This window comes from Bubalus kerabau, chromosome 9 (genome assembly GCF_029407905.1).
Source record: "Bubalus kerabau isolate K-KA32 ecotype Philippines breed swamp buffalo chromosome 9, PCC_UOA_SB_1v2, whole genome shotgun sequence".
Lineage (NCBI taxonomy): Eukaryota > Metazoa > Chordata > Mammalia > Artiodactyla > Bovidae > Bubalus > Bubalus kerabau.
Window position 1 is genome coordinate 15543359 of NC_073632.1, and position 16566 is coordinate 15559924.

At 39.1% G+C, this 16566-nt stretch overlaps 1 protein-coding gene across 4 annotated transcripts in view; it reads left to right on the forward strand.

Annotated features, from left to right (window-relative positions):
* The window catches only part of ADGRB3 (adhesion G protein-coupled receptor B3), an 884916-nt gene that overhangs the window by 356210 nt on the left and 512140 nt on the right, over positions 1-16566 (forward strand). For all 4 annotated transcript variants that reach the window (XM_055534757.1, XM_055534756.1, XM_055534759.1 and 1 more), the window contains 2 exons: positions 11988-12152; positions 12626-12790. In XM_055534757.1, coding sequence (XP_055390732.1) covers positions 11988-12152; positions 12626-12790 — 330 coding nt within the window. The remainder of the gene's footprint in view (positions 1-11987; positions 12153-12625; positions 12791-16566) is intronic.

Below are 16566 nucleotides of genomic sequence, written 5' to 3' on the forward strand. Positions count from 1 at the left end.
ACGTAAGTGTCAGTCTATGGGACTGAGTAGTCCTGCATTTGAGAAATCCATTCCTTAGGGTCCAGAACCTTTCTAGAGAGATCTGATTTGGTTGTACTTTCCAGATACATTTGCAGACTCTTATAAACTCCAAGAAGAAAGAAAGAACCACCTGATGGTAGGTCCTGAGGAATAGAGCTGGACCCAAATGTCTGTTACCATAAGCACGAGGCTTCAGTCTCCTGCGGTGCTAGTATTTTGATTCTTCAGCATCTGTGAGAGGGTGACTTCCCACTGTCCCTCTGCAGGGAGCTCCTGGGGAGACAGTGAGTGGAAAGATGCTGAGACTTTGCCCTATCTGACTCACTACCTGAGAGGTCCCTGATCTCTCAGCATGAGGATGTTATAATTTACAACACAAATGATACCTCATTAACCTGGTCTTTAATTAATTTATAGTTTATAATCTTAACCTTCTGGTCTATTATGTGGTGATTGTATTCATTTTGTGTCATTTCAGATGTTTAAGCACTATTCTGGTGATGTTTCGGTGCTTAGCTTATGAAATTTTTAAAAAAAATCATTATGTCTGTGTTAATTCTGGATTTTTTTTTTCATTTACTATTTAATATTTTTCTCATTTAAACTTTATCTTAACTTCATCTTATCTTACTTTTTTAAATCCTTAGTCTTACCATGATAACTTGGTAAGACTATCCTTAATTCTATTTTTTTAAAAGCGTATTTCATTTTGATGTCTCCTCTCTTGTCATTTATATAAAAATGGCAGATAGGAAACATAAGTTTAGGCTCTTCAGCATATGGTTCTTCCATATTTCAGTCTTGTATTCCAAAGGAGTCTTTCCCATTTCCTGGGTAACTTTCAATTCAATAAAAATCAAAGCTTTCCAACTTTGCCATTCCTAAGTCAGATAGCCTAAAAGGCAGCTTTTGTCCCCCAGCTCTTCCCTATCAGTAACTTAATCAGACAGCAATAATCAATCCAGAACAGTTGTTGAAATGATGGTTTTCGTGTCCAAAATACTCATGACTTTAACTTGTGTTTATTGTTATCCAACCAATTCTAGAATGCCACTAGTTATTCTCAAGATGAGAAAATAGATTGAAGCATAGTATTTTCATTAACATGTATCATAGTCACTGGGAACTATATTCAATATCCTTGAATAAACCATAATGGAAAAGAATATAATAAAGGATGTATATCTGTATATAACTGAATCACTTTGGTGTAAGAAGAAATTAGCACAACAGTTAAACCAATTGTGCTTCAATAAAAATTTTAAAGTTATAAAGTAAAAGAAAATATATCATAGGAACTAACTCCCTGCATATGGGAGACAGATTTTTCTTCCAAGTGAACACAACTGCAGAAGGAAGCTTATATAACAAGGTAAAACCCAGAAATCTAACAATTTAAACATGGTAATTTTAATTTTTCTGTGTCCAGAAAATGTCTCAGGTGTCACATTACTGAAAAAAAAAAAACTTTGTGTCTGCAGAGTGGCTCTGTTTTATAAGGAAGTACTGCTGTGGAGGTAGGACTGGCTGATCTTAGCATCTTCCCAGATTTAAAATATGGCCTCCCATTCTCCATCCTTAGACGCCTCTGTGCGATGGTTAACAGGTGATAGGCATTTGGAGTTTTTAAATTGAAAAATGACAATGAAAAAGCCCAACTGCAAATGCTGATGATAGAAATGAAGAGAAAATGAAAAGCCCAAGAAAATGTTGGCTCTTCACAGAAGAAATTATGTCTTATAATGTGATGTCAAATGGTGTTCCATGAAAGAAAAAATAAGAAAAGAGGGAGGGAGGAAATTTGGGAGAGACAACTTTAAACAAAGTCTATTCAATGCAGGATTCCCTGGGTTATGTCTATAATGGCACTGCAGGTTCAATATGTTCCAGATAAACATTTTTATTTCAGGGCTATATGCCTGCTGACCTGTTTGAAAGTTCCTCTAACCCAGTTCAGTAACAGGTCCTACCATTTACCCCTGTCTGGGCTGTAGTCTAGTCCACTACCATCTGCCACACCAATTCCTGCCCCTGTGCAACCCAGTCTGCACAAATCCACAAAATAGAAGGGCTCAAATATGAATGACACCACGTCTCTTCACAGCTATAAAGTCCACTCGTGGCATTTCAGCTTTTTGGTCCTGTACCTACTGGACGCCCCAAGATCTGTCTTCTGTTGCCCTCAAAACCCACCTCCTGCTGTGTCGCCCTCTTCATGAGCCCCAGACTCATCTCTTTCCTGAAATGCACAAAGCCTTCCTGCCCTCAAGCCCCCCTTGGGTGGAGCCCTCCACAGAGCTCAGTTCTCTGGCTCCTCCTAGTGATGGGAACTCAGCTTTTCTGTGGTCATTCTGCCTTCAGAACTCTTCCGGATGAGACTGTTGTTTCTCCTTTGTTTCCTTGTTTACCGTCATCTGTCTCCACCACAGCCGCTCAGACTGTAGGTTCCAGGAGGGCAGAGCACAGTGCGTCTTCATCAGCACATTTGTCCATGAATCTAGGAGAAGGAGGCCAGTCACAGTGTGGATTCTCAGGAGGGCGTCCACAGCCTGCAAGACCAGTTCTGGAATGTCTGCGTGCATGCCTGCGTGCTAAGTCGCTTCAGTCGTGTCTGACTCTATGCCACCCTGTGGACTGCAGTCCACCAGGCTCCTCTGTCCATAGGATTCTGCAGGCAAGAATACTAGAGTAGGTTCCCATTTCCTTCTCCAGGGGATCCACCCCATCCAGGGATTGAACCCAGGCCACTATGTCTCCTGCATTGGCAGGTGGATTTTGGACCATGAGTGCCACCTTGGAAGCCTGTTTTGGATTGTTTCAGTTCAGTTCAGTTGCTCAGTCGTGTCTGACTCTTTGCGACCCAATGAATCTCAGCATGCCAGGCCTTCCTGTCCGTCACCAACCCCGGAGTTCACCCAAACTCATGTGCATCGAGTTGGTGATACCATCCAGCCATCTCATCCTCTGTCATCCCCTTCTTCTCCTGCCCCCAGTCCCTCCCAGCATCAGAGTCTTTTCCAATGAGTCAACTCTTCGCATGAGGTGGCCAAAGTATTGGAGTTTCAGCCTCAGCATCAGCCCTTCCAATGAACACCCAGGATTGGTCTCCTTTAGGATGGACTGGGTGGATCTCCTTGCAGTCCAAGGGACTCTCAAGAATCTTCTCCAGCACCACAGTTCAAAAGCATCAATTCTTTGGTGCTCAGCTTTCTTCACAGTCCAACTCTCACATCCATACATGACCACTGGAAAAACCATAGCCTTGACTAGACAGACCTTTGTTGGCAAAGTAATGTCTCTGCTTTTGAATATGCTATCTAGGTTGGTCATAACTTTCCTTTCAAGGAGTAAGCATCTTTTAATTTCATGGCTGCAGTCACCATCTGCAGTGATTTTGGAGCCCCAAAAAATAAAGTCTGACTCTGTTTCCACTGTTTCCCCGTCTATTTCCCATGAAGTGATGCGACCGGATGCCATGATCTTCATTTTCTGAATGTTGAGCTTTAAGCCAACTTTTTCACTCTCCTCTTTCACTTTCATCAAGAGGCTTTTTAGTTCCTCTTCACTTTCTGCCATAAGGGTGGTGTCATCTGCATATCTGAGGTTATTGATATTCCTCGTGGCGATCTTGATTCCAGCTTGTGCTTCTTCCGGCCCAGTGTTTCTCATGATGTACTCTGCATATAAATTAAATAAGCAGGATGACAATATACAGCCTTGACGTACTCCTTTTCCTGTTTGGAACCAGTCGGTTGGATTGTTTACATTTCCCCAAATCATCAGGAAGACTTTTCTGACAGAACGACAAGGTGCTAATTAGCTTGCAGTAGGCACAGATTTTGGAGAAGGAAATGGCAACCCATTCCAGTGTTCTTGCCTGGAGAATCCTGTGGGCAGGGGAACCTGGTGGACGGCTGTCCATGGGGTCGCACAGAGTTGGACACGACTGAAGCGACGTGCAGCAGCAGCAGCAAGCACAGATTTCTAGAAAGAAAGCTTTGAGGTGTTTTTCACACTCATGGGTTTGCAGAGTCTGGGGTTCTCCCTGTCAGTATGTAGGACAGTCCTATCTGAGTAAGTGGAGATGGGGTGGGGAGTGCTTTGATGGTCTCTTTGGTCTGAGGTCACCCGGGTAGAGAACAAACCTAAATGCATCTGGGAGAGGCAGCATTAGCAGTGCTTCGGATTCTCCAGCAAGCATCAGATAAGAAGAAAAAAGTCTCTTCATGGCTTGTGTGGTACCTAGCTAAGTGGTTATGAAACAGAAACCTAAGGTGTATCATATGATAATTGGTTTTCAAGTATCTCACCATTTATCCCTGAAGTGTAATGTACATGTCGGATTGGGAAATGCTTAAATGTCCAAAACAGAGCTCTTAATTTCCACCTCTCAAAAACCTCAACTTTTTTTTTTTAATTTAGTGAAATAACACTACCATTTCTGAAAGATGTTTCTTTTTTTCTTTTTGGTTCAGATATTTTCATGATATGGTGATACTCTTTTCTTAAAAAAAAGTTTTATTGGAGTATAGTTGATTTAGTTTGCTTCAGGCATACAGCAAGTGATTCAGTTATATGTACATATATACCAGTGTTTTTTCAGATTCTTCCCTCTTGTCCCTTATTATGGTTGTTGTTGTATACTCACTAAGTCATGCCCAACTCTTTTGTAACCCTGTGAACTGTAACCTGCCAGGCTCCTCTCTCCATGGGATTTCCCAGGCAAGAAAACTGAAGCAGGTTGCCATTTCCTACTCCAGGGCATCTTCCTGACCCAGAGAACTAACCCACATTGTGTCTCGTGTCTCCTGCATTGGCAGACAGATTCATACCACTGCGCCACCAGGGAAGTATAGTTCCCTTTGCTATACAGTAGGTACTTCTTGCTTATCTGTTTTATATATAATAGTTCAGTTCAGTTCAGTTCAGTTCAGTCGCTCAGTCGTGTCCGACTCTTTGCGACCCCATGAATCGCAGCACGCCGGGCTTCCCTGTCCATCACCAACTCCCGGAGTTCACTCAGACTCACGTCCATCGAGTCAGTGATGCCATCCAGCCATCTCATCCTCTGTCATCCCCTTCTCCTCCTGCCCCAAATTCTTCCCAGCATCAGAGTCTTTTCCAATGAGTCAACTCTTTGCATGAGGTGGCCAAAGTACTGGAGTTTCAGCTTTAGCATCATTTCTTCCAAAGAAATCCCAGGGCTGATCTCCTTCAGAATGGACTGGTTGGATCTCCTTGCAGTCCAAGGGACTCTCAAGAGTCTTCTCCAACACCACAGTTCAAAAGCATCAATTCTTTGGTGCTCAGCTTTCTTTATAGTCCAACTCTCACATCCATACATGACTACTGGAAAACCATAGCTTTGACTATATGGACCTTTATCGGCAAAATCATGTCTCTGCTTTTTAACACACTGACTAGGTTTGTCATTGCTTTTTTTCCAAGGAGTTTGTGTCTTTAATGGCTGCAATCACCATCTGTGGTGATTTTGGAGGACAAGAAAATAAATAAAGTCTGTCACTGTTTGCATTGTTTCCCCATCTATTTGCCATGATGTGATAGGACTGGATTCCAGATTCCATGATCTTCATTTTTTGAATGCTGAGTTTTAAGCCAGCTTTTTCACTCTCTTCTTTTGCCTTCATCAAGGGGTTCTTTAGTTCCTCTTCACTTTCTGCCATAAGGGTGGTGTCATCTGCATATGTGAGGTTGTTGATATTTCTCCCGCCAATCTTGATTCCAACTTGTGCTTCATCCATCCTGGCATTTTGTATGATGTACTCTGCATATAAGTTAAATGAGCAGGGTGACAATATAAGCCTTGACATACTTCTTTCCCAATTTTGAACCAGTCCATTTTTCCATGTACAATTGTAATTGTTGCTTCTTGACCTGCACACAGGAGACAGGTAAGGTGGTCTGGTATTCCTATCTCTTTAAGAATTTTCCTCAGTTTGTTGTGATCTACACAGTCAAAGATTTTAGCATTGTGAATGAAGCAGATTTTTTTTTTTTTTTAATTCTCTAGCTTTTTCGGTGATCCAGCAGATATTTGCAATTTGATCTCTGGTTCCTCTTCCTTTTCTAAATCTAGCTTGTACATCTAGAAGTTCTCAGTTCACATACTGTTTAAGCCTAACTTGAAGGATTTTGAGCATTCCTTTGCTAGCCAGTGAAATGGGTGCAATGGTGCAGTAGTTTGAACATTCTTTGGCATTGCCCTTCTTTGGAATTGGAATGAAAAGTGACCTTTTCTGCCACCTTAGAACATAATGATTTTTTTTTTTAATTCCAAGATGACAAAATAGATGTTCCACATTTGACACTAAAAGAAATTCTTTCGTATACAATTGGTCAATTATCTAATCCTTTAAATTAAAGTCACATACCCCTCTCTTTCTAACTTCTTAATTTTCCATTTTCCCACTGGAAATGGAAATTTGACTTATCACACTATATAACACACTAAGGGAATACTGGTCTTTTCTTCTTTTTAAGAAAGTATATAATCAGTTACTTTGTCACAGCCATTCTTTCATAATGGACGGGGAATATTCACAAAAAGAGACTTCTAGTTCTCAGTGTAAAATAAAACATCAAAAACTTACACTTGATACATTTTCATTATTATTTGTTTTCTGTAACTGACTTATAAACAAAACTTCCTGTAAAGTGTATGTTTTGCTGGTTTATAGTGGTGTCAAAGTTCAAAATCCCCTCAAATACCTAATTTAACTCGTTCTTGAACTCTAGCCACAACATAAAATGTGTACTTTGACAGAAAGACTGAAATAATATTATAAATGTATGGACTGAAAATGTTTAAAAAAATTTTTTTACAATGATTATGCAAAGTCTTCTTTCAAAAAAACTTCTACTGTGCAAAACACTTCACAAATAATCTGTTTTTCTAATACATCTAATATGTCTTCAGCAAGATACTTTCTCTCCTCACCCATAATATAGCTCCCTGCTGAATTATCTACTCTGAGTCTTTCTCTATCTCACTCATTCCTAAATGCGCATCTTCCTAGCTGTAGACACTTACCCTCTCTTCTTTGTACTGAGTGTACAACTGTTACATTCCTAAAAACTACTAAATTTTTTACTTTAAAGCAGAATTCTTAAGGATATCAGATATTCCTTTATTCTAGTCACTTAGCACTGAACTGATTGGTATCACTTAATTCATCTTTGTTTCTGTGTTGCTTTCTAAATATTCTCAGTAAGTTGAATACCTGTACATTTTTTGGCCAAATAGGTGGTACCTACAGTGCAGGTATGAATCTTATTTTTTAAAAACCTTTCTTCTCCAAATGCAAACTTAATAAGTGTTATCTTAGAAAAGCAAACTTCTGAAATGGAAAACTCACTCATCTCCAAAGCCAACATCTAGAGGAAATGGATTCACTAGACTTCTTTTTTGTCTGGCAAATGGATTATATAGTCAATAAGACTGTGTCAGGTGCTAAAAGTGAGATGCTTAATGACATGAATGGGATGATTAAATTGGCCTTTTATGATTTTTTAAATCACACAGTATCACTAGATACATATTAAATAACTTTCTTTTTAATAGCTCCCTGCACAATCTGAAATTAGGTTGAAAGTACTCATTCCTATTCTTCCAGGGTGGGTCTTCACAGAAGCATTAGTTTATAACTTTGGATTTATGAAATATATGAAAAGCAATGGAATGACATTGGAAAAAAGTGGACAGTAATATCCTGGTGCATTTTTAACATGTATATGCTAGTTAATACCTTCAGGTAAATATTTTGCCTGGTTCCTTTGCTCACTTTTCATTTGTGGCCTATGGGATTATACCTTCATGAATGCTTCTCCTTTGTCTAAACCATCCAAATCTTACTATACTAGTCTAACACAGTTACCCCCTAGTAGATGTGATGAGTTTTCTGAGTGTTTTTATTGCTGTGTTAAATTGATATTGCTTTTCATTTTTTATTTACTTATTTATGTACATAAAGTAATTCTTTTGATGAGTTCTAAAAGATTTTTGAGGGGTTGGAATTCAAATTCTAGTATTTCTTGTAACACCTATCACAGTATCTGATGACTGAAAAATTCTCAATAGTTATTTGCATGAGTGAATAAATAAATGCATCTCAATTTGAACTTCCAAAGAAAGGCTCAACCATCTGTATTCTATCCCAGCCTGGACACCTGGGTGTCCCCTTGGCCCTCTCTCTGCTCAGGGCCCTTCCCTCGCATCCCTGATCTCCCCAGGATGCCACCCTGGCAGGTTTCCTCCTCCAGCTCAGACCCTCCTCTGCTTTCCTGCGCCAGATACGATCCGAGTCCCGTTGAAATTCTCCAATGGCTGCTTAACGATTGGAGCAAAGAGCTAAAATCCTTAACATGGCTACAAAAAGTTTGAAATCTGGCCCCTGTCTCTTCCCTGACCTCCCTGATAGTTATTCATCTGGCTGTCTGGGTGATGCTCACAATGCCCCTCATTCAGTCCTGCCCAGCACCTCTGTATCTTCATGGAATAAGTGCTTTCTTAGGGACTTCCTATTATCCTTCAAGTGTACTTGAAAACTTGCTTTGTCAGGGAAGACTCCCAAGACCCTGAAAACTCTTGTCTCACTCTGTCTTGAAATCATCCTTTGCAGCAATGCTATAGAATTAACTTATTTGGCATGTAACTAACTGTTTAACTTGTTCTAGGGAGTCCTTTTCTAAAATATGAGCTCTGTAATTATCGTTATTTATTATATTCATTGCTACCTGTACCCATCTCCAAAATCAAGGTCTTGTCTTTTTAAGTGGTCAATAAATATATTTGAAGAAATAAATCAATAAATGAAATAATAGACACATAAAAGTAAATAGAAATGAAGAATGAGGTAATAGTTGTTTGGAGGGTAATAACATCTAATTGGATTCATTTAGAGTCTCTTGGTTGGCATTCATCTTCAAGGTTGGTTTCACCTTGTATAGGCACACCTCAGAAATATCACAGGTTCAGTTCCAGATCACCTCAATAAAGGGAATATCACAATAAAGTAAGTCATACCATTTTTTGGTTCCCCAGTGCACATAAAAATTATGTTTACATTATACTGTATTCTTTTAAGTGTGTAATAATAACATTATGTCTTAAAAACAATGTACATACCTTAATTTTAAAATACTTTATTGCTAAAAAATGCCAACCACCATCTGAGCCTTCAGGAAATTGTAATCTTTTTGTTGATATAGGGTCTTGCCCACATGTTGGTGGGTACTGACTGGTCAAGGTGGTTGTTGCTGAGGACTCAGATGGAAGTGGCGATTTCTTAAAATGAGACAGAAAAGTTCCCACATTGGCTGAGTCTTCATTTCATGAAATATTTCTCTGTAGCATGTAATCCTGTTTGATAGCATTTTGCCTATAATAGAACTACTTTCAAGATTGATGTCAGTCCTCTCAAACTTCCATTCTGCTTTATCAACTTCTTTTATGTCATATTCTAAATCCTTTGTTGTCATTCAATAATCTTTACAGCATCTTCACCAGGAGTAGATTCCACTTCAAGAAACTTTCTTTACTTATCTATAACAAGTAATTCCTCACCCCTTCAAGTTTTATCATGAAATTCAGTCACATCTTGGGAGAAGGCAATGGAAACCCACTCCAGTATTCTTGCCTGGAAAATCCCATGGACAGAGGAGCCTGGTAGGCTACAGTCCATGGGGTCTCTAAGAGTTGGACACAACTGAGCGACTTCCCTTTCACTTTTCATTTTCATGCATTGGAGAAGGAAATGGCAACCCACTCCAGTGTTCTTGCCTGGAGAATCCCAGGGACGGGGGAGCCTAGTGGGCTGCCGTCTATGGGGTCACACAGAGTTAGACACGACTGAAGTGACTTAGCAGTAGCAGCAGCAGTCACATCTTAATGCTCCCTGTATAATTCCAATTCTCTTGCTGTTTCCACATCTGCAGTTACTTCCTCCACTTAAGCCTCGAACCCCTTCAAGTCAATGAAGATTGCAGTCAGTTTCCTCTAAACTTCTGTTAGTGTTTGGAGCACTTCCTGTGAATCATGAATATTCTTAATGGCATCTAGAATGGTGAATCCTTTCCAGAAAGTTTCTTCTTCACTGCCCAGATCCATCAGAGGAATCACTATATCTGGTGCCTATAGGCTTACAAAATGTGTTTCTTAAATAATAGGACTTAAAGGTCAAAATATCTCCTTGATCTCCATCCATAAGAATGGTCATTATGTTAGCAGGCATGAAAAAGCAACATTAGTCTCATTGTCTTCATCAGAGTTCTTGGGTGACCAAGTGCATCGTCAATAAGCAGTAATGTTTTGAAAAAAACCTTTTTTTCTGAGCAGTAGGTCAACAGTGGGCTTAAAATATTCAGTAAACCATGTTGTAAACAGATGTCCTGTCATGCAGGCTTTGTTGTTCCATTAATAGAACACAGAGAGAGAAGATTTAGCATACTTTAAGGGCCCTAGGATTTTCAGAATGGTGAATGAGAACTGGCTTCAAGTTAAAAGCTACATTAGCCCCTAACAAGAGTGTCAGCATGTCCTTTGAAGTATTAAATCCGGCATTTACTTCTCCTCTCCAAATATGAAAGTCTTGGACAGCATCTTCTTCCAATCAAAGGCTGTTTGTATAGAGTGAAAATCTGTTGTTTAGGGTAGCCACCCTCATGAATTATCTTAGCCACATCTTCTGGATAACTAGCTTCAGCTTCTATATCAGCACTTATTGCTGCACCTTGCACTTTGATGTTACGGAGACAGCTTCTTTACTTGAACTTCATGAGCCCGTCTCTGCCAGCTTCAGACTTTTCATCTGCAGCTTCCTCACCTCTCTTAGCCCTCATAGAACGGAAGGTAGTTTGGGCTTCCCTGGTGGCTCAGAGGGTAAAGTGTCTGCCTGCAATGTGGGAGACCTGGGTTCAATCCCAGAGTTGGGAAGATCCCCTGGAGAAGGAAATGGCAACCCACTCCAGTACTCTCGCCTGGAAAATTCCATGGACAGAGGAGCCTAGTAGGCTACAGTCCAAGGGGTCACAGAGAGTCAGACACGACTAGGCAACTTCACTTCAGGGCCCTATTATGTCTGGATGAGACTTCTGCATATGGGAATGGTATGGTGGTTTGGATTTTCTCTCCAGACCGGTCAAACTTTCTCTGTATAAGCAGGAAGGCTTTGTTCATTCCAGTGTGCACAAGAGTAGCACATTTAATTTCCTTTAAGAGTTTCCTTTACATCCCCAACTTGGCTGACTGTCACGAGGTCTGACTTTTGGCCTGCCTCAGCTTTCAACACGCCTTCCTTACTGAGCTTATTAATTTCTGGGTTTTGATTTCAAGTGAGAAATGTATGACTCTTCCTTTCACTTGAACACTTAGAGGCCTTTGAAAGTGAAAGTGAAGTCGCTCAGTGGTGTCCGACTCTTTGCGACCCCGTGGACTGTAGCCTACCAGGCTCCTCCGTCCATGGGATCCTCCAGGCAAGAGTACTGGAGTGGGTTGCCATTTCCTTCTGCAAATTGGCCTGATTTCATTACTGTTGGGTCTCAGGGAATAGGGAGACTCAAAGAGAGGGAGAGAGATGAGGGATCAGCTGCCGGGTGGAGCAGTCAGAACACAGTCAAAACACTTAACTGTTGAGTTCCCTGTCTTGTATGTGCCTGGTGCCCCAAGGCAGTGACAACATTCACATCAAAGATCACTGATCATAGACCACCATGACAAATATAATAATCATAAAAAGTTTGAATTATTGTCAGTTACTAAAAATGTGGCACAGGAAGCAAATGTTGTTGGAAAAAGGGCACTGATACACTTGCTGTACACAAGGTCACTAAAGAACTTTAATTGGTCACAAGTGCAGCATCTGAAAAGTGCAATAAAGACCTGTGTCTACTTTGTGTACAACCTTGTCTCCTGGAAACCTCCTCATACCGTCTCTGCTTCTGCCTTGCAGTCGATGGACAGTGGCAGGAGTGGAGTTCCTGGAGCCAGTGCTCGGCGACCTGCTCGAATGGGACCCAGCAGAGGAGCCGGCTATGCACTGCAGCCGCACACGGGGGCTCGGAGTGCAGGGGGCCCTGGGCAGAGAGCAGAGAGTGTTACAACCCCGAGTGCACAGGTGAGGCCTGAGGATTGCACTTTAAGGATGCCTGCCATTAGGTTCTGTGACAGAGCCGTGCAGGACAGTCATGGGATAAACCGATCATTATACATTTCTACTCAATGAAGCCAATTGTACCAAGGCTCATTCTACTGTATGTTGTATTAAGAAGGCAACAAAATTCAGCAGCTTCTTAAATTCGATCAAATTAATTAGATTGAACTAAATATTGATGTAAATCGATGAAGTCTAGAGCTGCACTTGTCCTCTTTTAAAACTCAATGTCCATTTGTCCAGATCCTGACAAACCTATAGAAGCTTCTGTTCATCACAGTGCTCTAAATTTGGCCGGAAAGTCAAATATTTGTGTATACTTTATTTGTGGTGGTAGACTAATAAAAACTGAACAGTCGTGGTCCTCAGATTTTTGAATACCTAAAGCGGTTAGCACTGTACTTCTGCTGTTGACCATGGTGGTGTGTTTCTTTCAGCCAATGGGCAGTGGAATCAATGGGGTCATTGGAGTGGCTGCTCCAGGTCCTGTGATGGGGGCTGGGAGAGAAGGATGAGGACCTGCCAGGGCGCGGCCGTGACCGGGCAGCCTTGCGAAGGGACAGGCGAGGAAGTGCGGAGATGCAGTGAGCAGCGCTGTCCTGGTAAGTGTGCTCAGTGTCCCCGGGGAGATACGCTGGTCCCTCAAAAAAAAAAAAAAAAGATGAAAAATATTGCCTTTGGTTAAAGATAATGTTTCCTCAGTTAAAGTATTGGTGTTGATAAATGGTGATTCCCTTTTTTCCCTAATGTATGAAGTTTCCTCTGTTTCTGTGTCATAGACTGTTTTCTGTATGTTTTTAAATTGTTTGCTGCAAAATGAGTAGGCATATTGAACAATAACATGGGTAGACATGTTTAAAATTACTAATAGTTTGGGGTGTCATTTTTGTAACTATCTTTATGAAATATTGTTTACTGAGAGAACAAGTTGCCTTAGATTATTTAGTAGAAAATAGATGCGTGAGAAAATACAAATATAAGACTGAAACTCAGAAACTTGTAAATTTCACTGTTAATCCATCCTGATGTGTGACCTTGGACACCTCGGTTTACCTGCCCCATTCCCACTGCGAAAGGAAAGCCCTATGAGGAACTCACTTTAAAATGACAGCATCAGTCTTAATTCGTAGAGAAAGCCTGGAAGTATTGCTACATTAGAGGATTTTACACATAAGCATAGCATACAGGAAGGGTCAGAAATTGACCATATTATCAATCACATATATCTGAAAGTTCATGTAGAACAGAGACTCTTTCCTATGAGTGTGTACATTTCATAAAACACTGTTAATACTCAAGACTCAATAAATAAGTGAAAATTAGGATTTTAGAATGATATCATTGGCAAAATTTTGTAAACATGCCAGAAAAGCTAATAGCATGGAATTTTAAGATTTCATTGCTGTGTATAAAACTCTGAACTTAGAAATTCAAAGACCCAATTAGAGTTGATGTTGCCACTGTTAATTGTGGGCAAGCTCGCCAACTCTGGCTGTCTGGTCCTGCTGAGTGTGATGACTGCATCTGTTTGAGATTTCCTTTTCAGACAACTATGGATTCCTGTCTCTTATCTAACATGACTACTTCAATTTAGAAAAAACTCAATGAATTCTAAGAGTTATCTGGGATCAAAACTCTGTATTTCTCCGTATTTAGAATTCTAAAGACTTTTCATGGTTCAGAGATAATAGCAACAGAAACTAGACTCTGAGGGCAACAATAAGTCAGTTGTGTTCCTTTTAGAGCTTTAAAAAATCTAAAATTAGTTTTGTTCATTCTTAAAGCCATATGAATCCTGAATGATAAGAAGTAACCAGCATGGAGAATTCTGTTGAGAAGGATATCTACACCAATTAGCACTGTGAAATTTCTCCTGTGCTTCATAAAAATTAAGAAGCATTAAACAAACGCATTTATTTTGCCCTGGGAGAAATTTCACTGGAACAGTAAGCATAATTAAATAAGACCCTTTTTAATATTTGAAGTTATCTAAACTAGTCTGAGCATGCCAGGGTTCTTAACCAGTCCTTTAACACTGACTTTCATCTGCAAATACAGATAGAAGATGGTGCTGCTTGCAACCAGATTTATAAAGATTGCCACCTGCTGTTTGGAAAACATTTTACATACCTATTTACAAAAAAAGATACTACACCTTGTTTGCTAGGCTTATTTGCTGGCTTTCATGATTTCAGGGAGATTTAAAAATTATATAAAACTGTAAACACTTTGTAGATTATATAAATATATATTTTTGACATTAACCTTGATACTTTCATTTTTCTCTATTCAAAACTATGATTTAAATCATCTCCAAGTATGTAAATAACATTTTTTAATTAAAATGAATTATTGAGTTAGCTAAACAATTCACAAATTAGTGCTTGTACAGGGGTAAAAAGATAATCATATGTACCAAGCTTTTGAAAATATATCCTTATCTTTCACCTTCATACAAATCACACTTTCCATTAACATGGGACTATAATGTGACTAATTTCAACAATACTTCTGCCTCTGTATAGAAATTTTATCAAAATAAAAGGTTTCTTTTAATATTTATCCTTTAACTTTTCCATGCACATCAATGACATCTCCAGATTATTTTTTTCAAAAAGGCAGGGATAATAAATAACTTAGTTTTCCACAGTGGACTTTATTTATACGCTATTCTGGCTTTTCAACTCAGAGCAGTTGTTTCTGTATGGTCAGTATATATTCCTTTTATAATTAGGAGCGTAGGTTTTCTAATTTCTTCCACTAAATTGCTCCTAATTTGCACACTGGCAATATAAATTGAGAAAACTTTCAAATTATCTTAACAGTTGCTAAGTCATTTTTTCTTGTTTTGTCAAAGCTGAAGGTTTCTCTTGAAATAATATGATTTTTCTAGTGCTATTTATAGTATTGTTCATTCTTAATTTTATTCATCTTGCTGGAAACAAATAAATTATTTATTTTTATGCTTAACTTAATTTGGATACAAAACAAATTAATCAAGTTTGCCAAGAGACCCTCTGTTGTCAAGAAAGTAAAGTATAATATATGCACATCTCTGGGTAATTAATGAAAATAATGATTAATTATCTGGATTTAATCAAAAGCTCTTATGACATCTACTAAAAATGGAACAAGATTAGGATATTTCTTTCCTGGTAAATAGATCAACAAAAACTATTAAAAAGAGCATCATCAATGTCCCTGTCTTCTTAAGAAAGAGAACGAGAAAACTATTATTATTTTAAAAACTACTGCTAGTTAAGAAATAAAAGAGCTACAGGGGAGATAATTAAGTTGCCCAAATTTTAAATTGATCAAACTCACCAAATAATGATTTTATTGATCTCAGTCTCGTTATATACCCAAGCTTTTTGGCTTAAACTAGTGGAATAATTTTGTTATATTGCTACAATGTGAAAACGTACTATTTTTAGTCTTTTGTTTGGTTGTTTTTTTCTCCCCCAATTTTCCCCTGGATTCGCCTATGTTAGCCTAGGCTTCACAAGGCCTCTCTGCTCTGTTCCAGGGAAGGGCTTGCTCTTCCCAGAGCCCAGTTCTAGGATCCATGAATCTTTAGTCATTAGTTGCTAAATTGGAACTTGGAACCTGCCATTCACAGGCAGATGTTACACTTAATTTATATATAAAATGTTCTTCTTGGAGTCACCATTGCTTTGTCTACAAATGATGAGCAAAGCTTGCAGGTGGAATGTGCTGAGAAAATCTTTGTAACAGCAACTTAAACAGAGATGGAGCAGTTATTGTGATTCTGAACTCTAGATATTCAGAGCCACTTACTTGGTTTCTGAGTAACTTTCTTTTAGTAGGAAGAAAATATCACCACACTTGCATTTTTTGAGTTTTTATCTTCTCTGAGTGCCTCTCTGAATTATCTAGAGCTGTGCTCCTCAAACTTTAGTTGACAAACCCCTTTTAAAATTGCATCAAGCATGATACAGGATGCTCGGGGCTGGTGCATTGGGGTGACCCAGAGGGATGGTATGGGGAGGGAGGTGGGGGGGGTTCAGGATGGGGAACACGTGTACACCCAAGGCGGAATCATGTCAATGTATGGCAAAACCAATACAATATTGTAAAGTAATTAGACTCCAATTAAAATAAATAAATTTATATTAAAACAAAAAAAGAAAAACAGAAATTCTTAAAAAAAAAATGCATCAAAAAACACTTAGGAATAAACCTGACCTAGGAGGTGAAAAAATATGCTAAGAACTATAAAATATTAATAAAGGAAATTGAAGATGATTCAAAGAAATGGAAAGATATCCCATGCTCTTAGACTGGAAGAATTAATATTGTTAAATGACCATACTACCCAAAGCAATCTATAGATTTAATGCATTCCTATCAAATTACC